The sequence below is a fragment of the Lasioglossum baleicum genome, chromosome 14 (assembly GCF_051020765.1).
Source record: "Lasioglossum baleicum chromosome 14, iyLasBale1, whole genome shotgun sequence".
Taxonomy (NCBI): Eukaryota; Metazoa; Arthropoda; class Insecta; order Hymenoptera; family Halictidae; genus Lasioglossum; species Lasioglossum baleicum.
The window spans coordinates 2542959-2557952 of record NC_134942.1 but is presented as its reverse complement, the minus strand read 5'-3'; the positions used below and the strand labels follow the sequence as shown (position 1 = coordinate 2557952).

The following is a 14994-nucleotide window of genomic DNA, read 5'->3' as shown; positions in this document are numbered from 1 at the left end:
GGTAGTTCTAGCGTTGCCAAGTTGTCTCTGGAATTTTATTTGACAAAAATGTGCTATGTCGAAAAAGTTCAATCAAAATTCCGATGCCGGAAATCCGTAAATTGTAACGTTCGAAAAATCGTATCAGTTTGTAGATGAACGGGAATAGTTCACCGCATGAATGCACTTTTTCCTGTATGAAATGTAAAATACCAGAGTATCCACCGGACAAAGGACACGTTTATTAAATTGCCAATTTGAAAAACGATCAGCAATAATATTTCTAAAAGAATGCGTTAATGTCATTATTTGATTAAATGAAATTCTAAAGAAGCTTTCATGTTGTTTGAAACAAACACGATTTGAAAATTGCAAATTTCTAGAAATCACCAGCGATAATATCTAATTAAAATGCAAGCAAAACAATAACAACGGTGTGTCGAAGTCCGTGTTTGTTTTAAATGAAATTCCAAAGAAGCTTGCACGCGGTTCGTACCGCGCGAAAGTTTCGAACAGTGGTTTTCAACCGTGGATCGACGCGACGAGAGAAATGTCAAGGCAGCGTCTCGGTAACGCGTGTCTGTTTTTCGTCTCTTTTCTGGAGCACAGGGCAACGATATTGGAAACGCCGGATACGTGGTACATGGATGATCCGAACTTAGTTCTGAAGATCTGTCAGGACTTGAAAGCGGAGGCGGACGATCAGGGCCCGGTGTTGCAGGACTGCTGCGCCTGTGAGGAGGCGAAGTACGAAGTTACTTTCGAGGGACTTTGGTCTAGGAATACCCACCCTAAGGCACGTAAGAACCTCGTCAAATAAAATCGACAGTCGGAAGTGCACGGAACTGCTGGGCTATCGATCCTCTCGCATTTTTAGGCTTCTCGAGAGAAGCGTGAAAAAGCTCCCGTCTGATTGCTGCCTTCGCTTAGACATTAAAGACGGTTCTCCAACGATGCACTAAACGCAAGCTATTTTTTCGAAGCGTGCAGGGTGTCTCACTCCATTCTGACATCTTGATTTTTCCGCTCAGAAAATTACTCACAAGAAAGCAAAAATTTAATCAACGATTGACGAATAAATTTCTACTTGAATCGTTAATCGCAATTAACAATTAAACTCCTACTGTAGTCGTTAATTGCGGTTAACGATTACATTCTTTCCAATTGTAATTGTCAACCGGATATCTGATTAAGGATTAACTGCTGAAACTTCGAAATGAAATACGGATGTATTTGATTGTAATGAAATACTGTATGCAAACCGAAAAATATGTCAACTGAGCTTTGTTGAGATATATTTCTCTTAATTCTCCATCTCCGCTCTCTGTCTCTCTGTCTCTCTCTCTCTCCCTCCCTCCTTATTACAATTTATGGATAAACCATCTGGCGATGATTCCTTTTTTTAATCAACGATTGACGATTAACTTCATCAATCGATTGAATCAATCGTCCATTTTTCAATGATTACTCATGAAGTTACTTACTGATTTTCAATGATAATCCATTTCTGAATGATGTATTCTTTAATGCATCAATGGATAGCTCTTTAGCCTTTTATAAAAAGACATTTCTTGTATACAAAATAAGTTGTTAGATTTTTATGGAGATATTTTTCTGTTTTAAATAAGTTTCCAAATTTTCATAAAACTGTTTCTCTTATAAATGTTGTTGTCAGCTGTTGAAAGCGATGAAAATATTTTAAAAAACGTGAGAATTGTTGGAGAGCGTTTGTTAGGTTGTTGTCGAAGAATCGTGAACGCACAGGTGGACAACCGCGAAATTGATGCGTTCAGAAGTACTCGATGTAATTAACGGATGAATCGGCCGACTCTCCACGTAATTATCCGACTACGGTCTCCTGCGTTTCAGGAAAATTGTCAATATTTCAGCGATGCGTGGTCACGCAGTGCGACGAACCTTTGATGTTTACATTAACCGAAAATTCAACGGTACCCCGTGAATTTCACCGGTCAGGTTCGCATTAATTTAATTAATAAATTCGAGATTATAAGCTGATCGTAACAACTGCAAATCGCATAATTAAATACACTAGATTGCACAGCAAATAAAAGCATTAAGTATAATCGCTGACTCATTAAAGGACGTACGTAATTATTTCGTTTGCTGGAAACGTTGATACACTCTGTCATTCGATTATCGTTGTTAATACCGGAATGAAAAGGTAAAGTTTACCTTTCATCCTTTACGCATGTTTGCTAAAAGAATAAATCAACAATGAATAGATTACCGTGTGTGTGAATTTAAAAACTATAAATCTTGTTAGTTTTTCAGATTAATTTTATCGATGATATTTGTTCGTTTAGTTTTTAATCATTTCCTTGATTCGAAACAGGATTTTCCGAACAAGGGATGGCTCATCAGGTTCTCAGACGTGATTGGAGCATCGCACACGGTCGATTACAGATTTTGGAGATACAACGGCGAGGCCAGCGTAGGGTTGCGGCAAGTGGCAGAGCTTGGGTCAACCAGGAAACTGGAATCCGAATTAAAAGAGCAAGTAAGTGCTTCCAAATTAATCTACAATATTTAATTACTTTAATTTAAATTTAAACAATATTCAAAATACCTTATGTTTCTAACAATTTCATCATTTCGATAACAATGTCGTGCATTGGAATCATGGAACTAGAAAAAATGGAATAGAAATAAATTCCTGATAATTTAAGTAAAGAAAATAATAATATAATAGCAATCTAAAACATTATATTTTTGTTTGGTTCGATAAAAGCTAATTTATATCAGTAAGTACGGTAACCCGTCAATTTTAAGTGTAGACGTTCTTTCATGTTCTCGTAGAGTGAGCACATCAGAACCATAATTAAAGCCCGAGGAATAAGCTACCCCAACGTGACTGGAAAAACTTTCGCAGTATTTCGCGTCGACCAGAAACACCACCTCATGTCCTTGGTGTCCATGCTGAGTAAGATTATTACTTTCATACGATCTCTTTACATCGTGCAGAAATGAATCGCAACAAATTGACGGAAACAAAATACTCCAATGAAAAATATTTATATTAATATACGTTTCGTTTATTATATGGAGACGTTCCTAGTGTAATTAACGTTCATTCGTGTGCCATTTGTTTCGTCGTCGTATATGTATGCACATGTGCAACATTCAAACAGCTCTTTTTATTTTCTCATATTTAATGTATAAATTCAGCTGTTTTCGCGTCCATATTTTTAATATACGAACTGAACTCTTGTTACTTGCACATTTTTTATATATAAATGCAAGCAATTTTAATATTTTTCATGTATACATGCGACTGTTTTTATTCCGATATGTTTCATGCGTAAATGCAACTGTTTGCAGTTCAACATTTTTCAGCATGTAAATAATTTTATTTTACTCGGTTATCGATCTTTGTTAATATTTCTAACGGAGCTACTGTTTTCATTTTGATATTTTAAATCCAACCTTATTTATTCCGATATCGTTAACATACAGACGCAGCTCTTCTTATTTAGACATTTCCAGTATATAAATTCGGATCCCCCTCCTTTCCACGTATTTTTAACGTACAAGTCTTTTTATTTTCGCGCTTTCATGTACAAGCTCTTTCATTTCTCCTCTGTCAAATTTTAATGCGACTGTCTCGCAACGAACAGTACTCGAAATTGGAACCGTCCAGCATAGTAATAAAATAAAAGAAAATGATTAATGTTTTACTGTTGAGCATAGAATATAACAATTCGAATTTGTCTTCGATAACTATGGTGCCCAGGGTTCGGATGTCGACAATTCGTAGATCGAATATCTCGAGGAAATCTCGAAAATGGACGTTTCTCCATTACGCGGGTGGACTTTCGAATTATAATGATGGTTCTGTAAAGTTTCAAGAACGGTTTGCATTTTAATTTGAAGTTTCGAAAGTTCTGACGAAGTAACCGGAGCTTATTGGCCAGTGAACCGCGTTATGGGATGTAAAAAATTATTTCACAGACCCGTCCCCGGATTGGATAGTCGGAGTTTCTGGTCTGGAATTGTGTCTGGGTAATTGTTCGTGGATCGAGCACAAGGAATTGAACCTTTATCCTTATGACGCTGGTACCGACGATGGAGTCACGTATTTGGTGAGTTGAATCGTTTCTAAGTGTTTGGTTAAACTTTATGTACAGGAAGTCTGCTATTAAATTTTTTAATTGCTACATGTTCAAGAGAAATTAAACCGTTTGAGGGGAACAAGGATTTTTGAAAATATTTCCCTCGGAATTATGAAATCATTGATGAAAATGTTAAATAGTTACCCGAAGGAAGTATCAAAGGATTAAACTGGTTTCCAAGTAAACTGAAAAACTGAAACAATGAAAAATTTGATGCTTCAAGGAATCGACTAGAATTTTAAAATTGTCAGTAAAAAGATAGCTCTACTTGAAAAGGTAGATTAAATATCGTCGGAAGAATCGATTGAAAATCTATAGCACGACTTTGCCAGCCGAAACACTTCGGAAGAACAAAATGAACGTCAGCTGTCGGCCGCAGGGAATCGCATAATAAAGTTGACGGGTGGCTCCCGTCCCTAACAATTGACAATAGGGCCGCAGGTCTCGCGAAAATCGCTGACGACGCCATAGTAAACGTGCCCCCCCGACACTTTTCCGGCCGATCGGGAATTTTCCCTTGCGATTTTCCGTCGCGGCGTCTCTCTGGCTTCCGGTCTCTGAAAAGCGCGCCATTTCAACGCCCGCGGCCTCGCGATTAAGGAGCTCTACAACCTGTGCTTAAATAAAAAAAATCAATTTTTCGAAAACGTTATATCCCAGCACGAACCTTCCGGAATACTCTGGGAAAATTTCATTTGGAATTTGGCAAAACTGCTGAATTTACAACTCCGAAAGTTTTGAATCCTGTTGCGCACTGGTGACAGATCCTAATTGAGAAACCAACAAGATTCCCAAGAATATCATTTTTCCTCTTTGTACAAGCAAAAGAAGCGAGAAGTTTAGATAAAAAAAAAACTATATTAATTTTATTTTTTCAATGAATTTGTGAATGAATTTATTATTATTGAAAGAGAAGCCTTTTCACGGAAAATTAGGAAAGAAAATTATTAATAAAATTCACTTAACGTAGTGTTATTATTATAGTTTTATTCAAAATATCCTTGTGAGATAAAATTAGTAGTAAAGGGATTAAATTAAAACATCTGAAGATGTTTTACTTCACTGTAAATTGCAAATATCATTTCTGCCTGTTCTTTATTAATTGTAGATCTTTGTTCGAACCAAAGGAACAATTTACCGTTAACTAATTTCTAATTATAATCATTGAAAAATGAATGTTCCAATTTGTGTTGCATACAAATCAGTCTCCAGATTCGCCGACGGATCCTCAAGAGCCCATCCGGCGCATAACTTCTTCGTACCCGAACGATTCGAGGTCTCCGTTCTACGACCCATTCGGTCTGGACATGAAACCACTGGCCAGACTTTATTTGAACCGGCAGAGGCTCTACGAGAAAACTTGCAACGCTGTAACGGACGAATCGACTGACACAGGTGCTACTACTCCTCTGCCTGGCAGTAATCGCAAAAATAGCAAGTATTCCCTTTCGTTGTTTTCTTTTACGTTTTGCCTGTGAACATAGGAACAGGAAGTGGGAAGAGAGAGCATTTGCCCTACACTTTATAATTCTGAATGGGCAACATATGCCTCAGGTAATTTCAAAATTTCTGTGATCTCGTAGGGAGAGCAAGATTCATCTCTGTATTGCTCTCTGCAACATTGCTTTTCATACAAAGTTCAAGGGTATGCGTCATTAAAATATTTCAGTTGCAAATAATACGCGATCCTCTGTTAGGATTCGCTGATCCAATATCGAGGACACGATGTTCCTCCAAGAGATCTAAAAATCCGATTTAGCTTGCGCGTTGCCGCGTAGAATATGGTCCTTCAAATAGAGTTTCTTCGAAGCGCAAAAAGGTAAACTTCCGCGAAAAATCTCTTCCCTCTTGCGGTTTCTATGCCGCAGACTGTTTGCTTAATCCCTGCGCGAGATGTTGAAGCAGGCACGAAGGAGACGGAGGTAAACGAAACTTGGATGTAGACTCGATTTCTTATTTGCTTGGTTGTTTGTAGAAATTAGAAGGCGGTGGACCGTGAGCGATTTCCTGCCAACAAATATTCCGAACGCTGGTTTCGTGTAAAATTACAGAAGACGCAAGACGCAGGCGAAAATTTGTTGACGAAATTTAGATTGTTTTTCTTATCGATCTGCGTTAACGCTCACGACCCAGCGTTTTCCTCCATTTTATATATTTATCCGAGTACCTTGTTTATGTATGTATCTATTCGCGCGGAGGCATTTATTATTTACCTACTGTTTATCCCGATGCACAAGCTGGTATAATTTATTCATTGTGCATGGATTGGTAGAGATCCTCGTGATTTAGAATTTTATTTAAGGAGCAGAATGGAGGTACTGTGAGTGTACAATTATTTCTAATATCTCTTCTAATGACCTTTTAGACTTTTTAAGAATGTCTTGGAACCAAATGATCGATGAATCATGAGAGTAGAGGTTCAAGGTTCGAAATGAGTCTAGCCTCACCGTTCTATGATTTTTTAAACAAAACTAGAACAGTTCTTCAAATGTCGACAATTATAGGAAAATTGGAGAAGTGTTGAAATACTTTTTGAAACCGCTATGTCATAATATTTGCCAATCGAACGTATTAATCATACAACCTACTACATCTTCTCGTTGACGAACAATGTAATTTCTGACCTATACAGAAGCCTGCAGAGTGACACCATGGGGTCCTTGGAGTGCATGTTCAGTGACATGTGGTCGTGGCAACCAACTGAGGCAGAGGCATTACCAGGATGAAGCCCTTGCCAATCTGAACAAGTGCAACCATAAACTGACTGACAGGACAGCCTGTTACGGGAAGAGTCCCCATTGGTAATTTCTATAATGTTTTCTCACCGATACTCGACGACTCCCCTCTGGCTCGGACGTCGAGCTTTCGACTGTTTCCAAGGGGGATAAAATTTGGACAGTTACGGTAGAGAGGTTTGCGACAGTCACGGAGATAATACTGTTCTGTTAGCAGTAAATCGGGGCGGTACTCGCCATTGTTGGACACCGAGATGTGCGCCCTGGACGATTGGAGCAGCTGGAGCTCGTGCACGACGACCTGCGGTCCCGGGCACAAGACGAGATCGAGGAACTTCCGAGACAAGAAGCACCGGAAACAGTGCAAGTCCATCCCCGATGGGCCGGAACTGCAGCAAACAATCGACTGCCGGAACGCCCCGTGTTCGGACGCGGACGGGGACGCGGACGCCGACGAGGTAAGCGAAACGCCTAACCAGGAGGAGGACAATGATAACGGTGATCAGGACACCGGTGACGGAGAGGATTACGAGGGAGAGGATCCGGAGGTGGAGGTAACCGCGGAATGGCTGCAGGTACAGAATGTATATCCATCTGGCAGTTTGCCAGAACTTGCCACTAATTGACAAGTAACACCGGCTTGTACTCGTTTGCAAACGTTGCAAAATGCATCGCTTCGCGTTAACAATAACAGCTTGGTACCGGGGCCATCGAATGGGGACGACGCACAGTGCGCCCAAATCGTGACTTGCCAATTCAGTACCAATGCACTGATCGTCCATCAAGAGATGGCAGTGAGGAACTTCTAGGGACCACGTGATGTCTCTAATCCGCGCTAGGCGTCTGCCGCTGTTGGCCGAATCGCTTCACGAAGACGGCAGATGTGCGTATTACAGTAAAGTCGCGATCTAGCTCCCTGAGCATCTCCACGATCACTGTCCCTTCGCCTACCTCTTCCATTGTGGGTCAAGAAGCTCGAGCTGCCTCGATCGCAGCGCGGTCCGTATTTACATGCTGTCCTTTTCTACGTTCGGCATCCTTTGCGCCTTATAAATTAGAGTTTCATCCTTTCTAAACTGTTTCTTAAAAAATAGTTGCCCTACACGATCTCTGCCCCTGCTCGAAACAGGCGATGGCAGCTAGATCGCGTCAAAATCACTGCTATCTCTTGCTGAACGATCAGTACAGTACTCTTATAACACGGTTTCGATAGAACAAAATTAATTTGTTTCATTTCTGCGCCTTGACAGTTGTAATTTACTATTATCAACATCATAGTTGTTCCTGTTTCAGTTTTCTCACAAAGGTAGCGTACCGTGTGTTGTTATTATAAGAACAGAAGATTCATATTAAATGGCGTTCGACGAGATCTAATATACAGATAATAATTTATGCGATTTGTATAGTCCATTGTTTCATTGTGCGTCGCGCGTGGTATGATGATTATTGTGTGTTGCCGTTGTATAGGTGCTCGAAACATGTTCGAACAGCTAATTACTCATTGTTCACGTGAATCGCTAACGACCGATATACCGCGTTCTCTTTTAATCACTCGATCGACATGTCGTATCATCATTAACGAATCTCGAATTTGTACGGACAGCAACTGTACGCCATACCTGCACCATTTCTCGCAGATGCATCCATGGCACTGGCATCCTCACGTAAGTTGACTTACTCGGGAAAGATCGAAACGACGCGACGAATGGTTGAAACGACAGTGAAAATATTCAACCAGTTTTATTTCACTGCAGCTAAAATTTCAAGGAAATATCAGCCTTTGAAATTCTCTGATTATCACAAACTGACAAGGTTTCGAAGATGAGAAATAGTAGAAAACTCACGATTGTTTATTTGATTGATGAGTTGTTTGCATTTTATTTTATTTCATGGTAAATTAATATTTATTGTTTTTCTCTACATTTATTTAATTCACTTGTACTGTTATTCTTTGAAGTATTATTAAGTATATAATCGTGCTATTCTTTCCACTGATCATTCTGCTCGTAAATGACAATTTTTTCATTTCATTCGCGACATCACAGTCTTGTTTTTAACCACTTCATTTGTCGTTTCTCATTTGTTCAGTTTATTTCATTTCCATGTTACATCACTTACACTAAAATATTTGACTTCTCATCGAAGCTTCAATAGTAATTCGTTTGCAGTACTTCATAATATGTTACGCTAATTTGTGAAACATTCCACCGTTTGGAGATATTTCAACTTTTTGCGTTGGCTCTTTTCTGCGCGTGAATTCAAATGGAAAATCAAGCACCGACGAATCAATTTGTTATTGTACTGCGCGTGTCATTAAACCCGAACTGTTTACTATTAAATTCAATTAGGAGCTAAACGAAATCTGTAAACATATGCAAAGAGTTGAAAGCTCAAGAAACTCTGAGAATAGATTAACAAATGTCGTTACCGTGAATTTCTTCCCTCGTTAGAAGTGTCCCGAAGATCGCTACACACAGTGGTCACTGTGGTCCCCCTGCAGTTCCAGCTGTGGACCCGGTGTTCAACTGCGATCGAGACTTGTCAACAAAAATTGGAGCAGTTTAGGCGACAACGACGAAGACATCAGCCTCGAGGAGTGCAAACTGCAGCAAGCTGCCTGCATGGCCAACATTCCAACTTGCGATTTTTCGAAGGAAGAAGCTGAACGTGAGTTGCGAAAAAGGAAAAATATGCTTGATACCATTTTAATCGGAAAAATGTCAGGACTGTATGTATTAGTAAAAATTTCATGACAAATCACTAATCTTTGGCCACAATACTAGTGATATTTCGATCCCGAAACTTTCGAGACTCGATGTATATCGAGAGATTACTATACATATCGCACAGAGCGTTACAGTCCATATCGAAATTGCGTCTAGCATGTCCCACAGGCTTTCAACCACCTTGAAGGTTCTTTTGTTCCGCCAAAACTACAGCAGCCCTGTTATATACGACGCCTGCAAGTTATAATCCGGGAGCGTAAGCCTGGAGTGCTAACATCTGCGGCTGCTGCAATTAGGTGGTCCAAGGCAGTTCGGTTAAAACATATCTCAACCTTGCGAAGTCGTGTAGCTTGCAATTATCGGACTCTTTCACACAACTTCCAAGTTTCCAGTATTTTTACGAATGTTCTAAAAATGTCTGGAAGTAAAAATATCTGCTTGAGAAATTGATACACAGTCTCCGAAAATCCTCCAATTATTATTTAATATATCGAGCGTTGAAGTAAAGGAGTTGTTGAATGTACTCGAGAAAATTGTAATTTGATCTTGAATTTATTCCAGACATTTGCAGCGAACCAATAAAGAAAGGAACCTGTAATGGCAACATTCTGCGAGCGTACTTCGACAAACAGGCGGGTCGTTGTCGGTTATTCAGTTATTCCGGCTGCGACGGAAATCGAAATAATTTCCAGACGGAACAAGACTGCATGAACGTCTGCAGCGACTTTCAAAGTAAGTTGAGTATATCTCTCTTCTAATTTCTTTTCACAAAAGCTTCGGTTGTCGTAGAAATTCCGTAAAACCATTTTTTAACGAGATCTTTCACCTTACTTTGCACACGCTTCCTCATGAAACAAAGGAGAGCTGAGAACAAACTCGTCGGCGACGGTGAAAAACATTAAGGTGTCTCTCAGCAGTGTTCTCAGCTATCATATACCAGTGCAGGATCAACGCAGCTCGAAGACTAAACGAGCTCATCATGGTGATGCCGATTCTGAAAATGTTTCTCGCCCGTTCAAGATCATTGCAAGTTTCACTCAACTGTCTGACTATATGTATGCCTTTTCTACTTATGCGCGGGAGTCGGATGAAATGGTCTTGAACGGTCGAATAATCTTGATCCGGATTCAGTTTATTCCAATTCGCATTTACTTGTGTAACATTCGCGCGTCTAAGTCTAGGTTGTCAGAAAATTAACACGCTCGTTGTTTAGTCAACCGAGCGTTCACTCGGAGAACAATAATGATTATTTTATGAATAATACGTAATTGTTCTCGTTTAGAACACTAATTTTTCTGCAAATTTCTTTCTTCAATTATTTTAATATTTTTGCTCCATGAATTTTAGAATTTCCAATTTTTAATTGTTCAATTTTAATTTCTGGGAGGCATTACTTTTCATAATGGTGCTCAGTGGTGTCGTTTTCTTTACAGAAAGTTTACAATTCAAGGGGATGAAGCCTGATAGTCAGGTGATCGAAGCATCAGAAATCATGGAGGATGTCGATTGCCAGGTGACCGAGTGGAGTAATTGGTCGAAGTGCATAGGATGTCGAGGATATACAATTAGCACCAGGGAAATTATGGTAAATATGATTGCGCTTCTGCATTGTTTCTGTGAGAATTAATTTCCAATTTCTTTTACTATATCCAAAACGGTACTTTCCAAATCTTTATCTTAATATTATCGTAGTATTGAAAAAGAATTTTATTGCCATTCTACTTGTTACTCCTTCTTTCCACTTCTATGCAGACGGCACCTAAAGGCAACGGCAAAAATTGTCCGAGGAAGCTTCACCGTAAAAAGAAATGCCACAAAATTCCACCGTGCTGTAAGTGACATAATAAGAAAGACAGAACAATGGGAATTGAAATCTATGAGCACTGAATTATCAAATCATTTGTAGCGCTGCAAGGCGATGGGGTGGGACGACGTACTTATCGCAACTCGGCAGCAGAAGAAAACGAAGGTGAGTCTCAAATATTTAATGAAATACATATTAATTTATCACTTTACTAGACAAATAGTCGTTAAATGATTTTTACTGTTTCATAAGAGGTCGAATAAAATTATATTTTATAAGTTTTTATAACTATGTTAACACTTCACCTACTGGAAGCCTATTAATAGGATTTTCAATAATTGTGCTGTACCAAAAGAAAACATAGAAATATTCTTTTCATTGCAATCTTCAATGAAAGTTTCTGGTGACGTTATTAAGGGTGTCTTGTTAATTAGTTCACAATGAAAATTGCTGTTGCTATTGAAGGTTCCATTAAAAAGTATTTTGCCATGTACCATAGATTTTTCAAAATTATGCAATAATCACCGGTCGGTAATGTGTTAAGATTTTAGACAGTTTCAAATATAATTAGGCGTGAATTTTAATGAATAATTAAGCTGTAATATGTTGAATTAGTCTCAGTTGACTGCAAAATGACACAATGGTCATCCTGGTCGCGTTGTACAGCCACCTGCGGAGAATCATCGCAGTACAGGACGAGATCGGTGAAAATTAAACCCCGTGGTCCCAGAGGGAAATTATGTCCGGCCTTGGCAGAGTACAAAAGATGTCGCAGAGTGGAGTGTCCATAACAACAATTGTCTGCTTATTTTACACGTCCATTTTCTATTTCATTTGTACCATGAAAATCGAGCGAATCTTCGATTTTATTTAAACCATACCGACCACCAATAAATCAAGTGCGATTTATCATGTGTCATCGAACGAAATTCCAATTGCTCTATCAACATAGAAATATTTAAAATAGAAATATTTCTAGATTTTGTCGCGCCCTTCCGTGGGACACAACAGTTTTCTATGTGACAATCAGTAGAGAATTTTTTAAAGAAATTGACACGCATCTAATGTTTTTTTTACTATGTACATCTGACGGCACTTGACGAATTGAACAATTTTATTCTCTGTCTAACTATACTTTAAAATCACGTCGGTATAAACGAATTCTGAGATAATGGTTTATCATTAGATAATTAGAGAAATAAAATACTCCTTTTATTTATAGAATCGTCATTAATCAGACATATTTATAACAAAGGTTTAGACCAATTAATATAACGCACAGCAAAATCATTTCACATTTCATACAGTGATTTTTGATCTTGAATTAGGTAATGTTAATTAGATACCACTGTCCTTTCCATTCTAAAATCATTGAAAATGTAATTGATGTTTTACTTTCGTTATTCTTTTCTCTTTAATCGAAATGGCCTGCATTCCACTTAATTACAACAGAATCAATATCAAATTACTGCTTATAAAAGAAATATAATTTATCAAGATCCTTAGAAAGAATGATTCTTTGTTAAGGAAGGTATAATATATATACAAAAAATATATATATATATATTTCACGTGAAAAGATACATGTATTTAGTAATGCAGTTTCTGGAATATTTTAACGACCAAAACAAGCCACTTGTAATAGGTAATCTGTATTTATCTATATACATATAAGTATTATAAAATATATATTTGTGGCATTTATATTATAAGGTTTAAGAAGATATAGATCTCAATTTCAGACCAAATGTTTCAATTAGGATCTATTGTAATCATACTGCTCTAAGATTTACAGAAATTCAGTTAGACAAAGTTTATCATATTCTCGAGGAAACATTTGTCAACAATAATTACTACTCTATTATTATACATATAGCTAACATATCGATAGATAGTAAGATTAGTTTATTTATTGTTAAGAAAACAAATATTACAATACTCTCTTCACTCCTATTTGACAATAATAATACTCTATGAAATGTAATATACATTGAAGTTTACAGCTCTATCCTTTTCTGATACATATATATTGACAATTACAAAACTAATTACGATTGTGAAATGCAATTAAAATTTTTCAAAATTTTTAAATTTTATCTACACGTTATCAGAAATGTGAATTTTAGAAATTTATGAAATAAGTGCTATGCATTTCTTTGTTTAATATTCTGAATCATAACAGTGGAAATTGTTATTTGTATACTATTTTCCCTTCAATAAAGTAAAATCTATGATCTTTAGATATGCATTACAGATGTCTGTTTTGGATTTAGTATTTAAATTAGGCAACACTCGTTCATATCACATTCGTTATATTATATTGTCGTATTTACAACATGCTTTGCTACTATTTACAATTCAACGTTGTACAACGTCAACTATATTTTTGTCAGAGTCGTTGTTACTCTTATTCAATAAAGGTAGATATATAAGCATAAAAGAGCTACCCTTTTTCCTCTCTTCTTTAAGCTCACCCTGAACTCTTTTCTTCACAGTTTTTATCACCTCTTCCTGGAAAATCAATTCGTATACTTGCCAAAATTCAATTTAAATTGCTGATTTTTTATCGATATCTCTAACAGTTCTTTTTCCATAAAATATTAAGTTTGTCGATTGCTTTTACAATTCATAATACTAAACTTTGTATCGATTATCATAATTTATTACCTATCGATAGTCCGTTCTAGCTATTAACCTTAGAGAAACGGAGCTTTTAACAATTGAGTGGTTGTGTTACCTTTTCAGTATATTCAGTAGGAAACATGATTGCAATTTTGATCTTATGATTTTTCTGTAGCAACTTATTGATATTATTGAGCTTGATTGCTAAATCATGTTCTTTAATCTTAGATTGTATTGGAAAGAACTTGGTATTTTTGTAAACAACCTTCTCCGTGGTATCCTCTTTACTTCGGTTTTCAAAGAATTCTGTACTATCGCAAAGCTCGTAGACATCTCTGTTATCTCTATCAGTATATGTTTGTTTTACTAAATGCAGATTCTGGCGTTTAGCAATTTTCTGAGCTTCTTCCAATAAGCTAATAGTCATAGATTTATCAGGATGAATAAGCTTAATGTTAGGTACCCGTACAGTCTTTTTCCTCTTCTTGTTTTCTTCTGTCTCTGTATTTGCGTCTAACACTGTACTGAAACATTTTATTTCAGATTTTAGAGAACATACATTTTGATAACCTTTACTTGATGTTCTCGATGTAAGTAAATTATAAGTGTAACACGTAAATCTATTAATTTCTGAAGATCGTATCATTGCAACAATGTCTCACACATTCAGTATTTTGCAATTCGTTTGTGTAATAATTTGAAATTTGATGTGCCACATATAAAGGTTATGTATACCATCGACTTCTAATGATAAAATGATATATAGAACTTATAGAAGTTCTATCATTCATGAAAACGTGATACGTGTTTGGCTTTACCCTCAGCACTTTTCGAACAATAAGCCAATAAGCAAACAATACATAAAATTATTGTATTGACAAAAATCCTTTTATTTCAATATTTTAAGATGTACCTATCTATTTACTGATTATAGCGATACCCTAATTTGTTATCCTTTCGCAACCAACAAAATCAATAAGTTATAACGTTATAACTAA

The 14994-nt window shown here is 37.2% G+C and overlaps 2 protein-coding genes across 11 annotated transcripts in view; one reads left to right on the top strand and one right to left on the bottom strand.

Moving 5' to 3' along the window:
• LOC143215775 (spondin-1) overlaps nucleotides 1–13798 on the top strand; it is a 49952-nt gene extending 36154 nt beyond the window's left edge. For 5 of the 10 annotated variants that reach the window (XM_076438208.1, XM_076438200.1, XM_076438206.1 and 2 more), the window contains 14 exons: nucleotides 589–775; nucleotides 2333–2497; nucleotides 2797–2920; nucleotides 3949–4079; nucleotides 5315–5543; nucleotides 6742–6910; nucleotides 7059–7419; nucleotides 9295–9511; nucleotides 10132–10302; nucleotides 10430–10552; nucleotides 11004–11155; nucleotides 11323–11401; nucleotides 11477–11539; nucleotides 11990–13798. In XM_076438208.1, coding sequence (XP_076294323.1) covers nucleotides 589–775; nucleotides 2333–2497; nucleotides 2797–2920; nucleotides 3949–4079; nucleotides 5315–5543; nucleotides 6742–6910; nucleotides 7059–7419; nucleotides 9295–9511; nucleotides 10132–10302; nucleotides 10430–10552; nucleotides 11004–11155; nucleotides 11323–11401; nucleotides 11477–11539; nucleotides 11990–12165 — 2347 coding nt within the window. In that variant the 3' untranslated portion in view covers nucleotides 12166–13798. The remainder of the gene's footprint in view (nucleotides 1–588; nucleotides 776–2332; nucleotides 2498–2796; nucleotides 2921–3948; nucleotides 4080–5314; nucleotides 5544–6741; nucleotides 6911–7058; nucleotides 7420–9294; nucleotides 9512–10131; nucleotides 10303–10429; nucleotides 10553–11003; nucleotides 11156–11322; nucleotides 11402–11476; nucleotides 11540–11989) is intronic. The other 5 variants (XM_076438203.1, XM_076438202.1, XM_076438201.1 and 2 more) reach the window with 5 other exon arrangements.
• Nucleotides 12918–14953, bottom strand: LOC143215781 (uncharacterized). Its single transcript, XM_076438218.1, has 2 exons — nucleotides 14112–14953; nucleotides 12918–13885 (listed from the first exon to the last, which is right to left on the bottom strand). The coding sequence occupies exons 1-2, from the start codon at nucleotides 14640–14642 to the stop codon at nucleotides 13733–13735; spliced, it is 684 nt and encodes a 227-aa protein (XP_076294333.1). The 5' UTR covers nucleotides 14643–14953; the 3' UTR covers nucleotides 12918–13732.
• Between the last annotated feature and the right edge of the window lie 41 nt (nucleotides 14954–14994).

Coding starts and splice junctions, on each gene's coding strand:
- LOC143215781 (XM_076438218.1), bottom strand. CDS start 14,642: ATGATACGATCTTCAGAAATTAATAGATTTACGTGTTACACTTATAAT. Junction 13,886..14,111: donor CTACTGAATATACTGAAAAG/GTAACACAACCA, acceptor TTGATTTTCCAG/GAAGAGGTGATAAAAACTGT.